The 22847-nt window shown below is 41.9% G+C and overlaps 1 protein-coding gene across 3 annotated transcripts in view; it reads left to right on the top strand.

Annotated features, from left to right (window-relative positions):
- Window positions 1-709: 709 nt before the first annotated feature.
- PFKFB2 (6-phosphofructo-2-kinase/fructose-2,6-biphosphatase 2) overlaps window positions 710-22847 on the top strand; it is a 60594-nt gene continuing 38456 nt past the window's right edge. The window contains exons 1-6 of one of the 3 annotated variants that reach the window (XM_083173060.1): window positions 710-864; window positions 1744-1852; window positions 3751-3876; window positions 20559-20655; window positions 21320-21386; window positions 22012-22086. In XM_083173060.1, coding sequence (XP_083029186.1) covers window positions 1768-1852; window positions 3751-3876; window positions 20559-20655; window positions 21320-21386; window positions 22012-22086 — 450 coding nt within the window. In that variant the 5' untranslated portion in view covers window positions 710-864; window positions 1744-1767. Of the gene's footprint in view, window positions 865-1696; window positions 1853-3750; window positions 3877-6641; window positions 6697-20558; window positions 20656-21319; window positions 21387-22011; window positions 22087-22847 lie in introns of those variants that run through there. The other 2 variants (XM_083173059.1, XM_083173061.1) reach the window with 2 other exon arrangements.

The following is a 22847-nucleotide window of genomic DNA, read 5'->3' on the forward strand; positions in this document are numbered from 1 at the left end:
CATGTGCAAGATTTACAGCTCCCATATGACCATAATTCGACAATAAATCATTGTTATTCGAAATATTGATCAATAACAAAAATGTCTGGTGCACTCTAGAGTCTAGACAGATAAAGTAAAATAGCTAAATGCCCTTTTCAGTCCTTTAGGCGTTCTTCCTTATAGTCTGACGGAGCCAACCTTTAAATGAATCATGGGACTCATCAATTTAAGGAAGAACGTTGCTATGGTGCAAAAACCCCGTTGCTCCGAGAACGCTATGTCCATCCACCGATTGGATACTCGTGATACGCCCCTCCAGCAACACCACCTAAATGCACCAATCAAACGCTGGAGGCACGGCCATGTCTCATAGACGTAAGCTTTATTATGGGGGAACCCAGGCAGCTCGCTGCGTCACTAGTAGCCATGTCAGGTTTTGGCAAATGTGGGACCGGCTCTCCTCCCGCTGCACCAGAACAGCAGTAACGGCTTAAAGACCCTGATCAGAGTATTATGTAATAAACTTGTATTTACAAAATAAACATAAATATTGAAAATAAACACAGTCTATTAATACAATTTAATTATTAACGGGTTTATATAGTGCAGCGGGTGAGAGAGACAGTGCCATTAAGATGCCTAGCAAAACTAGTTCGTTAACAATAATGTAACTACATCTATACCGCTAACAAGAAAGTCGTTTCCCTTAATAAAGATGGCTACAGCGCAGGTTGATTACCGCCCATCGTGACGTCACGTTGAAACCGGTGTAGTGTGTATCCTTCACCAAAACCCCCACCTGGGTCACCTGCTGCCGTCTGACCGAGACGCAAAGTCAGCGAGGTGAACGAGGCATTAGCAGGCGAGACGGGAAAAGAGTCGGTAAGTGCCCCTCACTGTGGCTGAGGGGGGGTGCCTGTGTGTGCTTGTTACACTGGCACCAAGGTACCATGGGGTTGTACACAAAATGCCCTAACCTTGTATACATCTGCTATTTATGTACTCACAGAATAGTGTTTTCAGGAATGAGCGGTTTTATCTACATTTTTTTTTGCGTGTGGTGACATTTAATTATGGCGCATGCTGCCATGTTAAATACATAGTGAAATTGCAAATGTGTCATTAAAATGTATGTACTGCTATCTCTGTTTCTAGAATCATATCTGTAGTAGCTTAGTTACAGCACTGCTATTTTGAGAATTGTGATACAGTATTGATACTGTTTAAATACAGTACCCATACCAAATACATAGTAGAAACCACTGTACAAGCCATTCAAAGCAGTTTCATTGATTTTAAGGTTAACACAAGCTTCTAAACTATATTGGCATTTAATGAATAGAATGTGTTATGTTTTTTTTTTTTTCAGGATTGTGGTGTAAGATTCAGAATAAATTTGATATTTGTAATATAAAACTTTTTCAGTTTTTTTTTTTTGCTGGTAATTGGTTATTGTTGATACGTACATTGTTGATAGGAGCACTGCAAAATCACAGTGGGAACTTTTATGGTAGACACACGTACATAAAAAGAAAAGGCTGGGAGGGTCTGCTCCTGACTGAATTTACATTTCTTCAGGTGCGAAGTAAACTGGTTACAGCCTTCTTGGCCACGAGTATTCCAGATTGATCTGGAGTAAAGCCTGTTTTATAGTCTACACAAGTTGTTTGTTGTGAAAATAAAGACCTTTTTACGCTTTTTGTTTCCTTTGCAGTGTGGGGCACAATTTTATAGATTATAGTAGAGTTTTTAATTTCATAGATTAAGTAGTTGGAATTTCCTGTCATGTCTGAAGTGAAAAATCAGGACCCAGGACAGATCAACAATGGTGGAGGCAAAGTGGCAGGAAGAAATGCGGAAAAAAAATGCTGTAAGTTATTTTTTGGTTTATTTTATTTACTGTTCTGTATAAAGTATTTTGGTATTATATGCAGCGCTTTACAGAGAATACCCCCCACCCCTCCCTTTAATTTCATGTAGATAATGGTGATTCTTAACGTTGGGCCAACTCTCATGTTGATGCTTTTTCCCCTTTCAGTCATTCATATTCGTCATTTAATGACACTATATATACTACCTACAACATGGACATACATACACAATAGCTTTTAAATGTGTGTGTGTGTGTCTGGCAATTATTGCTGATGGGCCCGAGTACCTCAGGTGCCCATTACTTATTTTATGTGTTGTGCCCAAATGCACTGGGCTTAGCCATGTAAAGTGCAAAATACCAGGCGTACTGAATTTGGGTGCTGAAAAGCCCGACTTTAACGTGGTAGGAGTAGAAACAATGGGCACCTGCTGCACTTACACCCACCGACATAATTAATTTAATATCATCTAGCCAATGTAGGTGGGGACTGTGGTAATGCAACATAATCAATTCCTCCCAATGTGTCTTGCTGGGGAAAAAGGCTGTGTTTGGTTTGGCAGTTTTGTGCTTCATTTATAATGTTTAATTTAAGCACTTTTTTAAGCAAAGGTTTTAGGATTATGTATCAGTGAGGGTCAGTTTCCCGGCAGTCAAAATCCTGACGCCGAAATCTCGGCACTTTGTTCCTCTGCGGGTGTCCATGACACCCATAGAGGGAGAATAAATTAGTGTGCCGAGCGTAGCGAGGCACCGGACCCGCTGCGTGCCGAGCGATCCACGCCCCCCTCCCTTGTCGAGATTTTGGCGGTAGGGATTCCGGCGTCGGGATTCCATACCGAATCCATCAGTGACGCCACTCAATGCTGCAATTTGCTAAGGCCCAAACACACGGCACCTTTGAGCTGAAAGCAGCTCAGTTTTGTCTCTTGAGCTGCTTTCAGCTAGTGTGTACGGGACAGCGATGATTCACACTCCTGCATCATTGTTGGCCCAGCCGCTCATCTGTTGGTACTGTATAACCAGCAACGGGGTGGATGGCTTTTCATAGCATTCTTCTATGGAAAGTTGTCCACCCTGGGGAAAATCGCAAAAATGGGTGATTTTCTGAATCATCGCAGTCCATACATGCTGGGCAATATCGCCTGGTGTGTATGGACCTGTATCACTCCAGGATTCCCTGGAAACCTCTATTGTCACAGGTAATATATTGTCACAGGTTAATATTTGCTGTCATTTGAAATCAAGGCTGCTGGTTTTTATATCCAAACTGATGTAACTTTCATCAAATTAAGCAATTTCTGAACATCTAAAATCACACATATAAAGTTGATTAATGTAGAATTAGCCTCTTTATAGCACTGTACAACGAAATGCAAATAGATCATATGGATATTCATGTGTTCGTTCCTATAAATAGCAAATTATTGAAACTATCAATTTATTGTCAATAATGATTATAATATTAGTACTGTGAGTAGCTTATGATCCAATTTTAACCCTTTCAAGTCCGTTTAGTCAGGCTCAACAGCCCTAGCGCTAGTAGTAGATCCAACGGTAAGCCACTTTAAAATAAGAACATTAACATCGTTCAACATTCAATGTAGACCATTTTTTTTTATTTAAAACAAAAATTACAAAAAATGTAAACATTTAAACCAAGCTGTTTGCATTGCAAAAACAAATTTGGACTACAAAAGGTTAAAGCTATTGATGGTCATGATTTTATTATCGTGTGTAAACTTTCTATTTTATATTTTGACACCTTTTACATGTGTTGTTTAGAATTCTAAATATTTTGTCTATGGAACTTGTTGATTTATTTTAAGAGAGGGTGGTCAGAGTTTGAATTTCTGCAAAAATGCCATTTATTATTTTTATCTATGTTAACTGTGCAGCTTGGGCTTCATACATGACAAACTCTCCAACACTGATTGTAATGATCGGACTGCCTGCCAGAGGCAAGACATACATGTCCAAGAAGTTAACACGATACCTCAACTGGATTGGAGTGCCCACGAAAGGTAGGTCTAAACAAGCATTTCAGCAACATTCTTCTCATTTGTGGAATATATTAAAGTGAAAGTTGGAAAGTAATAGTACCCTATACCTAATACTAGCTGTAATTCCCAATATTCCTGGCTTTTTTATTTTCCTTTGTCCCCACCCCCAATTCTACTCTAAAGGCTACCATAGACTATGCAATTTGGGTCCATTTTCACATGATTCTGGCAAATCGTCAGAGAGACCGGGTGAAATCGGCCTGAATAGCATGTGAATGACATCCGATCTGATTCGCTGTCCCATGCTCATCGGATCAAAGTCAGAGGTCGGATGGGCTGCACATAAGATAAGTCATATGTGATGCTGTCAGCGGCATATCGCGGGTGCGTTTTATCACTGCAATGTATTGCAGCTGATACAGTCCGTAGGTGTGTGCCAGCAGGGATACGGTCGTATTATCGACCATACTTAGGTCGACACCATTGGGTTGATAGGCGTTTAGGTTGACATGGATGAAGGTTGACAGGTATCTAGGTCGATATGGGTTAGGTCGCGAGGTCGACATGGGATTTTTCACTGTTTTTTTGAGCCGACGTGCCGACAGGCGGTATTTCATGCCCTACCATCCACTAGGGCGTGGTGGGAGAATAAAATAGTGTGCTGAGCACAGCGAGGCACCATGCCCGAAGCATGGTGGTCGAGGGGCTGCGGTTGACTTCCAACTATGTCCATGTTGCCTGTGTGGACATTCGGGTAAAAAAAAAACAGTGGAAAAACCCATGTCGACCTAACGCATTTGTCAACCTAAAATCATGTTAACCTAGACACCTGTCGACCTAAATGTGGTCGATAATACAATCCACACCCATGCCAGCAGTGTCGCACTGCCAGGGCCGGTGCAAGGCACCGGAGCGCCCCAGGCGAGTCGGGGTGGGGGCGCCCCGGTGCCGGTGGGGGGGGGGGAGGGGGTTTTACCTGTGTAAAAAACTTGCGTCGCCGGCGTCCCTGCTGAGTGCTGGTGCGTGCAGGGGTGTCCATGCCGCCGGGGGAACCTGCAGCGCTGTTATTGTGTATAAGCTGGCCGCGGCCGGCAGGGTCCCTACAGTGAATAGAAAATAACTAGCGCTTCGTGCGCCGCCGCGCGCATAGCGCTAGTTATTTTCTATTCACTGTAGGGACCCCACCTGCCCGCGGCCAGCTTATACACAATGACAGCGTCGCAGGTTCCCCCGGCGGCATGGACACCCCTGCACGCACCAGCACTCAGCAGGGACGCCGGGGACGGAAGTTTTTTACACAGGTACCACCGTTCGCTAACCCTCCATGCTGGGGGTGAGGGGCGAACTCCCGCCCCCCAGGTGCCGGCGCCCTAGGCAAATGCCTAGAGCTGCCTAGTGGTGGCGCCGGCCCTGGGCACTGCTGCCACACAACTATCTGCAGAGCGCAGAAGCGCTGGGCTGGAGAGGCACTCTCCCCACTCTGCATCCCCAGGGAGCGGCGGGCAGTAGGTTAAAATAAAAAACCTTACAAAAGAATTAGTGGTCACCCATTCTTTTGAATGTGGTTTTTTTCTTTTATTATTCTCCTGCGCCCCCCCCCTCTGTCGCCACCACTTTGAATGCTCCATCCAACACTCTCCTGTGTGTCTCTAACAAAGATGGGAGGGGTCATAGTTCATGTCAATGTCATGACAACTTTGCTTTAAAAAAAAAAAAAAAGACGTTTTATTATATAAATATTTTATCCTCTAAAAAAACCTTGTTATATTCATATTATTCAGTATCAGTGGCGTAACTACAGAGGGTGCAGGGGATGCAACTGCTATGGGGCCCGGGGGACCAGCAGGCTATCCCCTGCACCCTCTTAATTTTGTTTTACAGCTTTTGGTTTTTAAATAGAACAGCGCAGGTTGCAACAGGCACTGGCTGTGCCCGTGTTTTGAGTCCCCCTTCAGTGGGGGCAGGGCACCAGGTGCCGCACAAGACACCACTCCCTCTGGATGTCCAGAGGGAGACCCGCGCTGACACAGCGCTGCTGTCCAGAGGGAGACCCGCTCTGACACAGTGCTGCTGTCCAGAGGGAGACCCGCGCTGAGGCCTGTGAGAGGGAGACCCAGCGCCGCAGCTGCCCAAGAGACCCAGCGATGAAGCTGCCCAGGACACCCTGCCCGCCGCTGGTGAGTGTGAGACCCGGCAATAACAGTGCCAGGTGTACACAGGCCACATACTGGGGGGAGGGGGGTTATGAGGGAAAAAGTAATCCCTTTTAAACACCTGCTCTCTATTATCTCCCCTAACTAACCCTCTCCTTGCAAACCTTCCATCTATCTCTCCCCTTTGTTCTCAACACCCCCATTTCTCACCCCCCTCTCTCATCTTTCATCTTTTTCTCTCCCTCTCTTTCATACCCTCCGTCTTTCTACTTTTTCTCTCTCTCCTTATCTCCTTTTTTCTCTACCTAACACCTTCTCTCTCACTGACTCTTACTCGCCCTCACAATTTCTCTCTCACTGTCTCTCCCTCACAAGCTTCCTACCTTCCTGTCTCCCCCTCACATCTTCCCTCCCTGTCTCTCTCTCACCCTCCCTCCCTGTCTCTCTCCTATGCCAATTGTGTGTTTGTAAGGGGGGGCCCCACAGACTTCTAGTTACGCCCCTGTTCAGTATATTTCATTACTGCATCTATGAGTCCTTGAGGTCTATTTGGGGGACCATTTTATAGGGGATTTCTGTGTCTACTGGTTACCAACAAACTGGAAAAGCTGATGGTTACTTTATTTATATAGGTTTTCTATCACTCTAATGACCGTTTCTGCATGTTGGAAAACTCATACAGCTCAAGGTGAGCTAGAGGTTGAGCAAGAGTGAAATGTTTGAAGCTTTACATTTAGAAGTATAAGTCATATTAAGTACCTGAATAGATTGCTGTGTGCAGTGGATATTTTTATCTTTATAGTTGCACTATATTTAAATATATTTAAAATTCTATTGTATTGGAAAAGTAAATATTAGCCAGAAAACTTTCTATATGAAAGTAGGTTTTACATAGTATTGTTGGGTCTTTTAAACCTGCATCCCATGTTTTATTAAACTTTTTTTTCAGTTTCATTCATCCTTAGAAATTGCTTTTATTAAGTCTTTGATAGAGATAAAGTACCAGCCAATCTGCTCATAGCTTTAATTTTTTAACAAATAGGCAGATGTATTAAGCCCGTTTAAGAGATAAAGTATAGAGTGATAACGCACCAGCCAATCAATTCATTTTTCAAACATAGCTGATTGGCTAGTGCGTTATCACCTTCCACTTTCTGCCCCAATGCCTGCAACATGGCAGTTAGGTGAGCTGAGTGATTGGTACTTTATCTACATCCAAGGCTTAATCTGTGTACACATTACACAATGGGCAGTATTCAATGAGGCCAATTCGCCATGTTTCATGGCGAATTTGAGCTATTTTCACTTTGGAAGGTGATTTTTTGTGTCAGAAAGTGAATCACCCTATTCAACGTGCACTTTTTGCCGACGGTGAACAGTGAATGAGGGACAATTCACCGTCTGATACTCTCCACAACTCGCTGTGGTTTTTCAATGGGTTTTTCAATGTGATTCGCCGTGAGTGTATTCAATGAGAAGATGGCAATATATAAAAATATATATTCATGGCTTTCAGCACATGAATATATATTTAATTAAAAAAGGCAGCACGGATGGTGTAATGGTTAGCATTACTGCCTCACAGCGCTGAGGTCATGGGTTCGATCCCCACCATGGCTCTAACTGTGCGGAGTTTGTATATTCTCCCCGTGCTTGCGTGGGTTTACTCCGGGTACTCCGGTTTCCTCCCACAATCCAAAAATATACAGATAGGTTAATTGGCTTCCAACAAAATTAACCCTAGAATGTCTGTGTGTGCATGTACATGTGGTAGGGAATATAGATTGTAAGCTCCACTGGGGCAGGGACTGATGTGAATGTTCAAATATTCTCTGTAAAGCACTGCGTAATATGTATGCGCTATATAAGAAACTGTTAATAAATAAAATAAATAAATATATATTTTTTTTACACATAGCAGCCAGCAGGGGGCCGGGAGCCGAGAGCCGCTCATTAGATATTCATATAGTCACTGCTCCCGATCATTACATATGCACGATCGGGTGCAGTGAATACCCGGTCCCCTGCTGGCTCTCCCGGGGGCCCTGAAGAAGAACTGCGAAGCGTACGCCGGCCTCCACAGCCGTGCGGTCGCTCTCTTAGCTCTCCCTACCCCTGTCTGACTGTGATTTTTAGTCTTTTTAAGGACTCTAATGCTTAGCTTAAAATTGTATTAGCTTAGCCTTTATTGCAATACTTAACTCTGTCCTTTGGTTACGCCGCCACCTCGCCTGTCAGTCTAGGGTGTTGGAGCGGATCACATCTAGCCCGGCTCATCCGCATGGACGGATACACATGACCTTGACCATATTTGTATAATAACCCACAGCCACGCACAAGGTTCTAACCCGATGCCATAACATTGTGTTATACCACCCCATATGGAAGGGAATGTGTTCATGTGAGAGTATATGTATCATACCAGCCCACAATACTTGCGGCACTAATAGAAGCAGCACACACTAGGCGATATCTGCCCAAAACTTGTATACAATCCAAATCACTGTGGTGGTCTACTATTAAGCGACCCATACGCTACACAGTGACAAATACTAGGATTATAAATCCAGCTTGTATGCGAATCCTAAGCAGCAGTATTGGATGATTGCTCGCCTTCTATGAGTCAGGCAGTGTGAATTAAAACAAACTGACATAATCTCACTATAGCTGAGAACTTATTGGGACTTGATAATTTGTAACCTCTGAACAGACATTGCGTACAGACAGGGAGACATTGTTTAAAATTTATTGTGTATAGATTTGTCCCCTGAGCGTGATCCAGGCGGAATAGCCGACACGCAGGGAAAGACGGCATCTAACAAATAAAAAATATATAAAGAAATAAAACTGAAGGGAACAGAGTGCTAAGGGACGCCGCATGAGCCCAAGTTTTTAAACTGCACAATATCTCACTTGTCTTTGTTTCATGTTTTATGTAGTATTGTCATATTTTCGCAGCTCCTTTTTTATCCAGCATAATCTAATAAAAGTTATTAAGTTTTAAGCCTTACAATTAATCTGTGGTGCACCACTATTAAAATCTGTTCTCTCTCTATATCCGGCTCTCCCGGGTGAGGGGGGCAGCCTGTGCTGCCTGGCTCCCGGGGAGCCCACCTTCCCCCTCACATACGTTCTGGGGCAGGCAGGGAGACTGCCCAATGTGTAACCAACGATGTTTGGAGCGATGGGACGCTGCAGTATATAAAAACTTGCAGATGCGGTTATCCTGAATGTACAGATGACTCGCAGGATCACCCATAGCTAAAAATATAATATGTGCACACTAGACGATACACGCAAAAATATTGTTAAACATATAGTTATCATGCATATCCTTTTATATGTGTGTACGCAACTTAAATAAAACTTGTATCCCTTTTTTTGATTTAAACGCCCCTCTCTTCCCTTTAAATAATGAATTCTATCCGATCGAATACACTTGTTTAGTAATTAGCAAGGTCTATACACCATTGCTTAGTTTGATTGATGGTGCCAGCTAAATTTTATGCATGAAATTTGAATGCATACTGTAATTCTGAAGGGTTTACTACACTTATCTGGGTGGGATATAGCATTCTTTACTAAAAAAAAAATGCATACACACGGTGAGATTTTGGCTATGTACGATTTTGACAAACCAATTTCCCTTGAAGTCCCAGAGCCCAGAACCATACTATTTTTTTATTTATTTATTAATCTTATTTTATATAGCGCACACGTATTCCATAGTTGAACATTCACATCAGTCCCTGCCCCAGTGGAGCTTACACTCTATATTCCTTACCACATATGCACGCAAACACATTTAATTATAGGGTTCATTTTGTTGGGAGCGAGTTAATCTAGGAGTATATTTTTGGATTGTGGGAGGAAACCCACGCAAGCACGGGGAAAATATACAAACTCTGCACAGATATTCATTATATTTACTTGAGATTTTTACACTGACCGATTTTGACTATACTACAACATTAAATTGTAATGTAGTCAAAATTGTCTTGCCTGCACAGTCTATTTCAGGGCTGGGCAATTGCGGCCCTCCAGATGTTGATGAACTACACATCCCTGGATGCTTTGCATTAGTTTTGCTATGTGACCATGCTGAAACTGATGCAAGGCATGCTGGGATGTGTAGTTCATCAACATCTGGAGGGTCGCAATTGCCCAGCCCTGGTCTATTTGTTTTTCTTGTGATGCCAATCCCACTGGGGCAAGCGACAGTATCGCAAGCTGTATACACCATGGAGGTAATTTGGGTTAGTTCGCTCCGTTGCGTGATGTTTTGCTACTGTGCACACGCATAAGCATTTATGTGCATGTGCAGGCTCCGTTTGCGAACGGACTTGTAAAGACTTGTTCGTACAGAGCAGTGCGGGTGGGGGGCATGGGGCGGTGGGCACAGGTCATGCTCCTGGGAACGCCCAGTGCTTCATGGGTGTTCCCATGGTAATTCAGCTGTGACACTGCCCGCTCTCTTCCCATACGAGGGTGCCGCAAATCTGTGTCACCAGAGAGTGATTTAGACTTACGAGCGCTTTCGAATGATTTCAGCTGGCACGCAAGCTGTAAATGGATGTTTATGACATGCATGTTGGGAAAATCGGCGGGTGGGGTTTAGTTGACTTGAAAAGCTGCTAAATGCAGCTTTGCGAGTCAACCAGAATGACCCCCATGGTGAAATTTGTGCTAACTTTTCCATTTTGTACTTTTTTAGTCAAAATCGGAAGCTCAAATCTCAGTGTGTAGTATGCACTTTGAAGCTTACAGCAGAAAATGTATTATTAATTCATGTAATGCCAAAGTGGAGGGTTTGCCAAAGCTGTTGCTTTTTAGTTGTTGCCTTTAAAGTCCTTTTACTTTTCAGTGACTTGTCATTGTTTATAGGGAAGAGCACTTCTTTCAGAGAAAAACAATCTACATTCTTATCTGACTTCATTTGCAATCATTAGAAGGGTGTGTTCTTTGTTCTGACCTCAATTATACTTGTGTCTCTAGTAATTATGGCAACCTAGCAACTTGAGTTGCACCACCTGTGCTGCATAATTTAATTCATTTTATTCAATGTGTTTTTTTTTTCCTCATGTTAAAATATATCATAAGTTGCCATTTTTTTGCCTATTTATTGGCTGATTTTACTGTGAATCGTTTGCGATCCAATATGCAATCCAACGGATCTTTAGCTGCAAATTCTGACCTTCCAGCAGAACCCTTTTAGTGGGGTAAGCAAAAAGGTGCTTCCTTCCTCCTGGTACCCTGATCCCCGACGCTGCACCCGCCTGAGCCTTTCATAGTGTTATGCCCACCCCCTTCCTGGACAAGGAGCATGTAATCCCCCCGCCCCGCGCAACGAGCCACACTTATATGGCAGAACATGTAATAGGCATTACGGTATGTGGCATAATGTGTAGTAATCATTACGGTGTGTGACGTAAAGTGTAATAGGCATTACGGTATGAATTTTTGCTATGCGACTTCGGCACTGAAATCTTAAAATCTATCATGATGTGTTGGAGACAAAATTATGTGATTTTAATGGAGTAATTTCATTTCTTCTACGATCCCCATGGCAGCCAAGACCTTGGGATTTCATCCCTCTCCTCCTAGTTAGACAGGCTGTTTTTTTCCTAGGACCTCCCCCTTCCAGTATAAATCCCAGCTCCTCCCTATCCGCCTTGTCTTTTTTTCCTGTCTCCTTACTTAGTTAGAGATAGGCAGAGCAGGTTTTTTTTTTTTTCAGGGAGCTTACCTTAGGATACAGGGAGCACTCTGGGGGGATAAGGCGACATGGGAGTGTGGACCAAGAGGTTTTTCTGCCCATTTTGAAACCCTGGAAGCGTGGTCATGTATGAGTCCTGTCCAGGAGAGAGAAAGAGGTAAGGAGCTTCGTTATGGGTGAGTCTCCAGAGTCTCAGCACACCAGCAGTAAGCAGCGTTCAGCGTGGCCGGGACTTCCGGATCGCGCTGGACGGACTACAGTTCCCGGAATGCATTGCGTTACAGCGCGACTTCCGGGAGCAGGTTATATGGCTTACGTCGGGTAAACTACAAAACCCATAAGCCCACACGCGTGACGCACTTCCGGTTTGGACGCCGCGGGGAAAATCAGCGTGCAAGCTATTTAAACCTTGGGAGTGCAAGCAGCATCATGCAGGTAGCCGCTGAATGAAAGACTGCTGCACTTAGAAGTTGGAGTCAGCTTTAAGGTACCTTCTTTGATATTGGGGTTTTTTCTATGGCAAGATTACAAAGTCTGGACTTCTAGGTTTTTAATATGCTATATCCTTTTAGGATTGATTGCTAATCACTACATTATGGATACGCCTTCTCCCCCCCCCCCCCCCCCTAGGAAAGATAGTGTCCCTGTGAGGTAAGCTCCACTATTTTTTTTTTTTTTTTTCTGATTAGAAAAATAGGGTTTTATTTTTAACCATTTTAGTGACAGGCTTTTATTATTTTATAGTGAGCCTGCCAATCCAGCACCAAAGAAGAAAATTGCAAAAAAGAAAAATATCGATAAGAACTGTCTTGTCTGTGATGCAGCCTTCTCTGGACCCCAGAATAAATCATTATGCGATGTCTGTGATGTTCAGCCAGTCTCCACTCCTGGACAATCAAAGATCTTATTAGATTTAATGGAATGGGTGAGGAGTTCATTTGTATCCAAAGAGGAATATATGGGAGCACAAAATAAAAGATCAAGGGATCAGGCTGGTTTAAATGATGACGGTTCCTCAGAGGAGAATCCAGATCCGGATTATGTTTCCTCTGAAGAATCAGGTGAAATTAAAGAGGAAGTTAGAAGTTTCAGTTTTGAGAAAGGGGAGAGTATTCTCAAAGCTATATACAAAAGTATGAACTTTAAGGAACCTGTTACTGCTGATGCGGATGAGAACATTTTATTCGAAGATAGATCCAAAAAAGGTAGACATTTTCCCATCCATAAGGTGATGAAGGATTACAAAAGAATGGTCCAATTTAGACAAAAGACAGGGAAAATTGTCTAGGATAGACCGAATGTATCCTATTAAGGATGATACCTTTCTTAATTGGTGCTCTCTGCCCAAGGTGGATGCGGCGGTGGCGGAGCTCACCTCTAAGACCACATTACCACTTGAAGATGGAGCGTCCTTCAAAGATCCTATGGATAGGAGGATGGAGGGAGCTTTCAGAAAACTTCATTTTTCGTCAGCAGTATCTCTTAAAGCCGGAGTGTCAGTAGCATCCGTCTCTAGAGCCCTAAGACTGTGGGGAACAGAATTGCACTCAGATATCGAGGAAAGAATCTCCAAGCAATATTTGTTAAAAAAGCTAGAGACTATGCAGAAGGCAACGGAATTTATCTGTGAGGCTTCACTAGATGTGGTATCCTTTGCAGCTAGATCTATGGCTGCAGGGTTTACGGCTAGAAGGGCCCTTTGGCTAAGATCTTGGGCAGCAGATGCTAATTTAAAGAATAGATTAGTGGCTCTTCCCTTTGAAGGTTCTCATTTGTTTGGATCTAAGTTAGATGCACTGATACACAGACTTACCGGGGGTAAATCGCTGAAATTACCCCAAGATAAAAGAAATAAGTTCCCGTATCCGACTTCCTCCGGACAACAATATAGGGAAGCGAAATCATACAGACCAGGTAGACCTTATGGTCAGAGAGGTTCTTTTCCCTTGTCGAGACAGTCCTTTCGGCAGTCCACAAGAAGAGGTTCCCGTCAATGACAGCCACAGTGTCCTAGAGGTCGGGGCCCGTCTACTCCATTTTGCCAGCCTCTGGGAAGAGTTGATTCAAGACAGATGGGTGATGAACATTATCAGAGAAGGATACTAGATAGAATTTCTAAAGAGACCAACAAGAGATATCTTTTGGGAGTCAAGAAGACCCAAGAAGGTTATGGAGAGGTTAGAACTAAAGAAACTGATAGTCCATCTGAAGGAAATCAAAGCAATAGAATCAGTTCCAGTCAGCCAAGAAAAGAAAGGATTCTATTCAAACATTTTCTTAGTAAGGAAGAGCATGGGGAGCTATCGCACCATTTTCGATCTGAAGAGGCTGAACGGTTTTATAAATGTAAAAAAATTCAGGATGAAAACTCTAAAGACCATCCTGGCAGGAATAGAGAGAGGAGATCTCATGGTCTCATTGGACCTAAAAGACGCGTATTATCACGTACCAGTCAAGATACAGGACAGAAAGTATCTGAGATTCTTTGTACTAAAAGAACATTTCCAATTTACATGTCTGCCCTTTGGGCTAGCCATATCTCCTCGAGTATTTACAAAAGTACTAGTCACAATCATTTCTGTTCTAAGAAGAAAGAAGATCCGTATTTGGCCTTATTTAGACGATTTGCTGATAGCGGCTTCATCAAGAGACAAACTCCTGAGGGATCTGGAGATCGTGATGGACATGCTTCAGAATCTAGGTTGGGTAATAAACTTTCAGAAGAGCCAGCTAAACCCAACAAAAGCTATACAGTTTCTAGGTGTCCTGATAGACTCAGGGGAATTCGAAATCCGTCTGTCAGGAGAAAGATGCCAAAAATCAGGTCTCTAGCAGAAGATATTATGGAGATGGAAGCTGTACAGTTAAGGGTGTGTCTTCAACTACTGGGGATGATGATGTCCGCCATAGGTACCATGCCGTGGGCCCACTGGAGACTAAGAAAATTTCAGTGGGCGTTGCTTCCCTTCATCAAGAAGAAATGTCCACTAACAAAAGTTATCAGACTAGAAGTATCGGTGAAGAATTCACTGTTATGGTGGATAGACCAAGAGATGGAGAACAGAGCAGTATCCTTAGATCTCCCCAGGTTTCTTGTAGTTACAACAGACGTGAGTGCTCAAGGTTGGGGAGCCCACATGGAAGATCAAACTATCCAGGGGTTGTGGACAAAGGTGGAAGGTCGAAGATCTTCAAACTGGAGAGAAGCAGAGGCAGTTTGGAGAACTATGATGAGTCTGAAACGCAGAATCAGAAAGAAACATCTAAGAGTCTTCTCAGACAACATGACGGTGGTATCACACATCAATCACCAAGGTGGCACAAGGAGCAAGGCATTGATGTAGGTGATGTCAAACATACTAGCGTGGGCAGAGGAGAGTGTCCTATCTCTCACAGCAGTTCACGTGCTAGGGAAAGAAAACGTGATAGCGGACTTCCTGAGCAGAAGCGAAATCCTTCCAGGAGAATGGGAGTTGAATGGGGAAGTGTTGCAGCAGATAGTCGAACTATTTGGGGAACCAGACGTAGATTTGATGGCGACAAACATCAACAAGAAGGTGAAGAAATACTTCTCATGGTATTATCTGCCTCAAACGTCAGCAGTGGATGCCTTTTCAATACAATGGACCTGTCAACTGGGTTACATCTTCCCACCCTTTCCTCTGATCCACAGAGTGTTAATGAAAATAATACAGGAAGAGGTAACAGTCATAATGATAATTCCTTTCTGGCCGAGACGGTCCTGGTTTGCGACAGTTCTGAAACTATCAATACAGGAGCCTTTAACTCTTCCAGCGATTCCAAACCTCCTTTTTCAAGGGCCGGTGAACCATCCAAATCCAGAGATGTTATCGCTAAAGGCCTGGAAATTGAGAGGAGGCTGTTAAAAGAAGAAGGTCTTTCAGAGCAAGTTACATCTTTGCTGCTACAGGCCAGGAAAGAGGTGTCATCATTGGCATACTATCGAGTGTGGCTGGCGTTTATTCGCTGGAGGGGCTCAGAGGAGAGAATTGATCAGTCTTCTATTCCTGAGATACTGCAGTTTCTATTTAAAGGCTATTCGTCAGGTCTGGCCCTGTCTACTTTAAAGGTGCAAATTTCGGCATTAAGCATCCCGCTTAACAAAAGGTTGGCGGAAGAAACTCTTATTAAAAAATTCTGCAATGCAGTCAAGAGAATGAGACCCACAGTGGGATATTTTTTTTTTTTTTTTAAATGCTTTTTATTGGTTTTCTGAGTAATATAGAACAGAACATACAAGAATGTCATTGTGTACAATCTCAAGCATTAGTTTTACAATAGAATACAGTTTGAGTTTGCATATCAAAGTCTAGAACATAATAACTTTTGTTCTCAACAAGATGTAGATAATTGTTAACCCAGACAATCAATAAAATCCAAAATTGCAATCTACCTATGAACGTAAGTATTTCCTTAAAGGAGCAACATAACTGTGCCTATTCTAAATTGACCATCTCCCTCCGGGATGCGGTCATTCGTCAGACTGCATTTAGGTCTACAGTCATTAGGTCGACCCGACTAGGTCGACTGGCAGGAAGGTCGACCTGACTTAAGGTCGACATGGGCCAAGGTCGACATGACTTAAGGTCGAATTTGCATAAAGGTCGACATGAGGAAGGTCGACTGGTCATAAGGTCGACATGGGTTTTTCACTGTTTTTTGAGCCGACATGTGCCGACAGGCGGTATTTCATGCCCTACCATCCACTAGGGCGTGGTGGGAGAATAAAATAGTGTGCCGAGCGCAGCGAGGCACCGTGCCCGAAGCATAGCGAGCTATGCGAGGGTCCGATTCTCATTGCCAACTGTGTCCATGTCGACTGTGTCGACATTCGGATCAAAAAACAGTGAAAAACCCATGTCGACCTTATGACCAGTCGACCTTCCTCATGTCGACCTTTATGCAAATTCGACCTTAAGTCATGTCGACCTTGGCCCATGTTGACCTTAAGTCAGGTCGACCTTCCTGCCAGTCGACCTAGTGGGGTCGACCTAATGACTGTAGACCTAAATGCAGTCTGACAAATGATCCCATTCCCTCCCTCCCATGTCACCTCTCGTGACTACTTGATGTCATGTATACTTGTTACTAGCTTTTATCTAAACCATCTCGCACCTAAAAGTTGGCTTCAAATCAGATGGTTATCATGCGTGGTTATGTACATATCGTTGAGGTTCGTGTTGACCAAGCATATTAGTTTGGTCTCTATATTAGGGATTTCTGGACACAGCCCAGATGTTGTCGATATTCTAGTGGTGCATAGGGATGTATTAAATCACGACAGGAGGGTGGTTATGGCTGTGATCTCAATGCTCAGTGGGATGTTAACTTAGTGCTGAACTCTCTCATGAGAGAACCATTTGAACCTCTAGCAGAGATTCCCTAAAATTCCTTACATGGAAAATCATTTTTCTTGTCGCAATTACCTCTGCTAGGAGAATAAGCGAGCTTCAAGCTCTTTACATAGAGGAACCTTATTTGAAAATCTTCGCTGACCGGGTGGTGTTGAGAACACACCCAGATTTCCTACCAAAGGTAATCAGTACGTTCCATCTCAATCAGGAGATTACACTACCAGCATTTCACTCAAGTCCAAAAGATGGAAAAGAGGAAGAATGGCACACATTAGACTTGGTGAGAGGTATCACCATTTATCTGGATCGTATTAAAGAAATCAGAAAATCTAAGAACCTGTTTGTTATCCCAGAAGGGGTAAGGAAAGGATTACCAACGTCTAAACAGACTATGGCTAGATGGATCAGGGAGCTGATCGAATTTGTCTATAAGCAGGAAGACAAAGAGATTCCAGGTATTATAAAGGCTCACTCCACCAGGGCAATGGCGACTTCATGGGCAAGGAAGGCTCAAGCATCAGTCAAGGATATCTGCGGTGCAGCAACCTGGTCATCCATTCATACATTTACAAGGCATTATGCTCTTAATGTTTAAAAATCTTGCTTTGGAGATCAAGTGCTTCAAAGTGTCCTTGAAGATTAAAATTATTCTTGCATACTATTGGTGTCCCTCCCTCTTCTTGCTTTGGTATTATCCCAAGGTCTTGGCTGCCATGGGGATCGTAGAAGAAAACTGCGGATTATACTCACCGATAATTCCGTTTCTTCCTAGAGATCCCATGGCAGCCATTAGTTTTCCCCCCCCTTGTTGTGTTTTTTTCCAGGAATAGAGAAGGAGACACGTAAAAAGACAAGGCAGATAGGGAGGAGCTGGGATTTATACTGGAAGGGGGAGGTCCTAGGAAAAAAAAACAGCTTGTCTAACTAGGAGGAGAGGGATGAAATCCCAAGGTCTTGGCTGCCATGGGATCTCTAGGAAGAAACGGAATTATCGGTGAGTATAATCCGCAGTTTTTGGCCCTATTGCCTCCCTATTGAACTGTGGGGAGGTGAGAAAAATACAGTGATGGGGCAGGGCTACAATTGGTAAGTGGATGGAAGATAGACAGTAAATAGATAGTGAAAAGGTAGATGGGTGCAAATGGTTGACATGTAAATGGTTGCCACAGAAGAAGTTGACACTTGGTTTAATATGATTTTTAGGGTTGGGGACTTGGGGGAAGGTTAGTGTTTGGAATAGGGTTAAAATCGACTTATTGACTTTTATATATTAATCTTTTAATCAGTGCTCTATGATCATGGACAGTGGAGTTGTGGTCAGTAATAAAAAACATATGAGGTCCATTGGCTGGGGGGATTCTGGGTAATGCCCCCCATGGTATGCCACTGCTGGGAGTATCAGTTGATGCATTTTACCTTTTTCAGACTACTGCTTTTCTCCAACGACCAGTATTACTCTGGGGTAATGCTGGAAACATCAATGTTTACAGTTGAGGGGTGCTGCTGGGCTGCCTGACTAATTGGCAGACACTAGCTGAAACTAGGAGTGTGTAGAGCAGTGGTTCTAAACCTCGGTCCTCAGGACCCCCCCAACAGTTCACGTTTTCCAGGTCACCCTACAGGTGCAATCATTATTCACTGTCACATTTTAAAAGATCCACAGGTGGGGCTAATTACTTCACTTGTGATTCTGTGTGGAGACCTAGAAAATGTGAACTGTTGTGGGGTCTTAAGGACCGAGGTTGAGAACCACTGGTGTCGAGGGACTAGGGAGGTTTTTCTAAGATTGGTGTCTGCCAAATAATCAGATTTTCTAGATTTTTGCATCAGATAAATCAGCCTGATGTTATCTGGCTCAACCACTGCATGCAAGTAGTTAAACAACTTACATTTCTTTATCTTAATTGTCATATCCAAATCTGCATTTGGTGTGTTTCCTAATTTTGTAGTACATTTTTGGAAACAACTTCCCTGTGGACTGAAGTTTGTAAATTTTTTTTTTTTTTTTTTTTTGCCTCATTATATTCACACCACTGTATTTTGCACAATTTTCTCTGACCATCCCTCTTGCTTTGAAGTCAGACAACTTTTAACTTAAACTATTTTAGGTCGCCATGATTATTATTATTATTATATTTATTTAAACAAATTGCATTTACTAAAAATTAACTTTTAAATAATATGTCATTGCCAACTTACAAAGTGTTTTGTTAACCTGAATTTTGTCCAATGGGTTTAGGACGTATACAAGTTATTTTAGACAAAAATGCACAAAATTAACCAGCAGTAATTTCTGGAAATTTATATATTTTTTTAAATGTTTGCTAGATGCTTGTAAAACATTTCCAGGAGAAATAGTACTGTAATTTAGGATTATGTTGAAATAAACTATACTAAGAATTACATACCAGCCTTTAATTAAACTTCATGAATAAAGATCAAAACTCTAGCCTACTTTTTATTGCTATTTAAAAAATGCCATATAACATTCCAATTACATATCATTATTAGAATTCTTTTATTTACTTAGACTTTGCCAAGTACAGAAAGTACTTGTGACATGTAGCCTGTCAATGAGACGCACACAAATCAGCTCCAACACATTGTTAGATGGACTACATATGGAACGGTAATTGAAGAGCCTAATTAATGACCTTACCTGCTATTGGCTAAATGCTGCGCTTTCCCTTGCATTTTGCTAAGTGCAATGCTTAGACCACATGAAAGGCATGCCTGTTAGAAGCACTGACGTTATGCAGATAATAGTATACTTTAAAGGCTGCTTGGTTAAGCTGCTACTAAAGGCTGCCATTTTATTCTGCTAAATTGCTTTATACTTCCTATGGAGCTTGATAAGTATACATGCTGCTATTTTCTCTATTTAATGTATTGTGACATGTGACTTGACTTACTCAATAGTGCTCATGCTGCTAAGATGACTTATAATACTTTATCACCTGCATTGCCGTGTGATATTGCTATTGAGATTATATATACCTCCCAACATTTAAACTTTAGAGATAGGTGACCATCCGAAAAGGCGGTGTGGATGCCGCAACTGCGAGCCGCCCTTCTGTCTTTGTCACTATGGTGAAATGCAGGCTTTAAGTCTGTTATTAGCATGCCAGATTAAAAGGGTAGTATGTGTTTAGCCTCCATTTTTTGGCGTTTTTCTGTCTATCATCTCTCAAGTGCTATAAGCATTTTTATACTGTTAGGCTCCTAAAGCAGTTTGTTAACATGCATGCAATTTTATAATAGTAGAGGCAAGGCGGAGAGATATTATTCACTTTTTGTAAAAAAAATAAAATAAAACATGGTCTAATTTTACAAAATCCGGTTTGTATTATTCGATTACTCTTTTTGTTTTTATATTCAAGACATAAACATCTGCATCTCCTATTCTTGTATAATAATAAGTGGTTATGTTGTCTTTAATCAAATACTGTTTTTTTTCAGTGTTTAATCTAGGGGCCTATCGACGTGAAGTGGTGAGGTCATACAAATCTTATGAATTTTTCCGTCATGACAATGCAGAGGCCATGAGAATTCGCAAGTATGTGAGGTTTAAAAATATAATTTTTGAAAATTGTTGTTTTGGTTTATTTTCAACATCTGTTGTCAAACACTTTTACAAGAGAAAAGTGAAATCCCATTGTATGTTTGTGTCGTCTTTGCTTTAAAGATGTTAATTCCCATTATCTATGTTAGGAGTTTAGAAAATAATTAAGTAAAACTTAGATGACAAGGTTATTGTGTACAAGGTTGAGCGTAAAAAGGTCAGCCTGAAAATGGTTGATGAAAATGGTCTTTAGAATAGTTTTAGCTGTATTAATCTGATCTTTGTGCATACTACAGTAAAATCCTCTGTTTCTTAGATGTATTCATTGTGATTTTTGGCTTACATATTCTGATTCATGCTTTGTCATACTTAAGGCAACTAAATGGTCTCTGCACCGCAACCAGCAGTGAAATGATTGGAGAAGTAGAACGATGGGATGTTGCCTATAGCAACCAATCGGATTTGAGGCAGTCTTTCTAAAGTACATTCTACAAACCTGATTGGTTGCTACAGGCAAATCCTCCACTGGTGCACCTCTCTGCACTTTTCACTGCTTGGTACATCAATACCTAAGTTATCAGAATTCTGCAACTCGCTGTTTGTCCTTTTTTATTGGTAATAGATGGTATTCTCTAACCTTCAATCATTTTTATTGCAGACAGTGTGCTTTGATTGCCTTGGAAGATGTGATGTTCTATGTAACGGAAGAAGGGGGCCAAATAGCAGTAAGTTAATATAAAACATACTGCTAGTACTCTTAGATTCATTGTACCATCTGTTGCCTCCCAGTATTTGAGGCATACCTTTTATAACCACATTTTGAACCCCCCCCCCCCCCACCCCCATCGCCCGAGTTTTTCAAGACATGGATTCAACAAGGTTTTTCAAACATGCCATAAGAATTCTGCTAAATCATGACCTATCGACATATGAAGGAAGCTTTTGCATTCCTTCACATGCCAAAGGTCCTGTATTTGGTTGAGATCTGGTGACACTCAAAGCCATGGGAGTACAGTTCACAGAACTTATTGTCATGGTACCAACTTAACAATCTATGACCCATTGCATGTTTCCAGTGCATCCCAGTGTGGTTAGAACACTGGCTATCTGACTACATCTTCACTCCATGTAGTCAAGATCTAGTCAGGCAATGGTGGCACGCGGGACAGTGGATCGCCGTAGTTTGGGGGCATACACACTGAGCGATCCGCACTTAAATGTGTGTGTGTGTGTGTGTGTGCCCCTTAAGTGTATTTTCTAATGACACTAAATAATAAAGAGAACTTAATTCTTCAATTTCTGAAAACATTATTTACATTTAAATATCAATATTTTTGTTACTTGCTATAGGTGTTTGATGCCACGAATACTACACGTGAAAGAAGAGACCTTCTTCTAAACTTTGCAAAGGAAAATGCTTTTAAGGTATTTATTGACTGTTTTTTGTGTAATAACCTTTTGTCAACCTCCAGACAGTGAGCTTTGTCTGTGTTTATGCCCAAATCCTGAATTTGATTTTATCCAAGAAATAAGATTATGCTTTCACGTTCCGCTACATACTTGTAAGTTGCTTCTATGTAGTTAAGGATTAGCAATGACTTAAACCTATGTGAATTCACAGCATATTTCTAATTTTGAGAGGTTTTTTTTTCCCTAATTTTTTTTTTGCTTTGTACATTAGTTTCTTGCCTTTACAGCTCTATACTACAAAATTTGTACTAGTTTCATTTCCAAGATTGCTCTTATTGTGGATATGGCATGTCTCTGCAATTCTCACTAAATAAAGATATTTTCACAATTATGTTTAAAAAGGAAAGCTTTATCAGTATAAAGCTAAAAAGGCTAATCTATCGAAGTTATTCCAAGAAAACTCTGCACACCACATAAATGTGAATTCTTGTCAGGGCGTTAAGATATGAAATACTGCTGGTCATGAAGTTTAAAGATCATCTTACTAAATCGATATTCTTATTTAGTAGTTGTATAGAAAGACATGTCTTTGTAACACATTGACAGACAGATATATAGAGGGCATACATTCAGTGGCAATAAACTACTGGAAGAAAGTTTTCTTTACTGCAGAAAGCAATGACTGTAAAGCTAGTATCTGATGACACCAAGGTTTTTTTAGTTGTGGGTTACAATGTTATGTAGGAGGTATACAATTATAATATGAAGCTGGATAT

The sequence above is a fragment of the Crinia signifera genome, chromosome 2 (assembly GCF_055691185.1).
Source record: "Crinia signifera chromosome 2, ASM5569118v1, whole genome shotgun sequence".
NCBI classification, from domain to species: domain Eukaryota; kingdom Metazoa; phylum Chordata; class Amphibia; order Anura; family Myobatrachidae; genus Crinia; species Crinia signifera.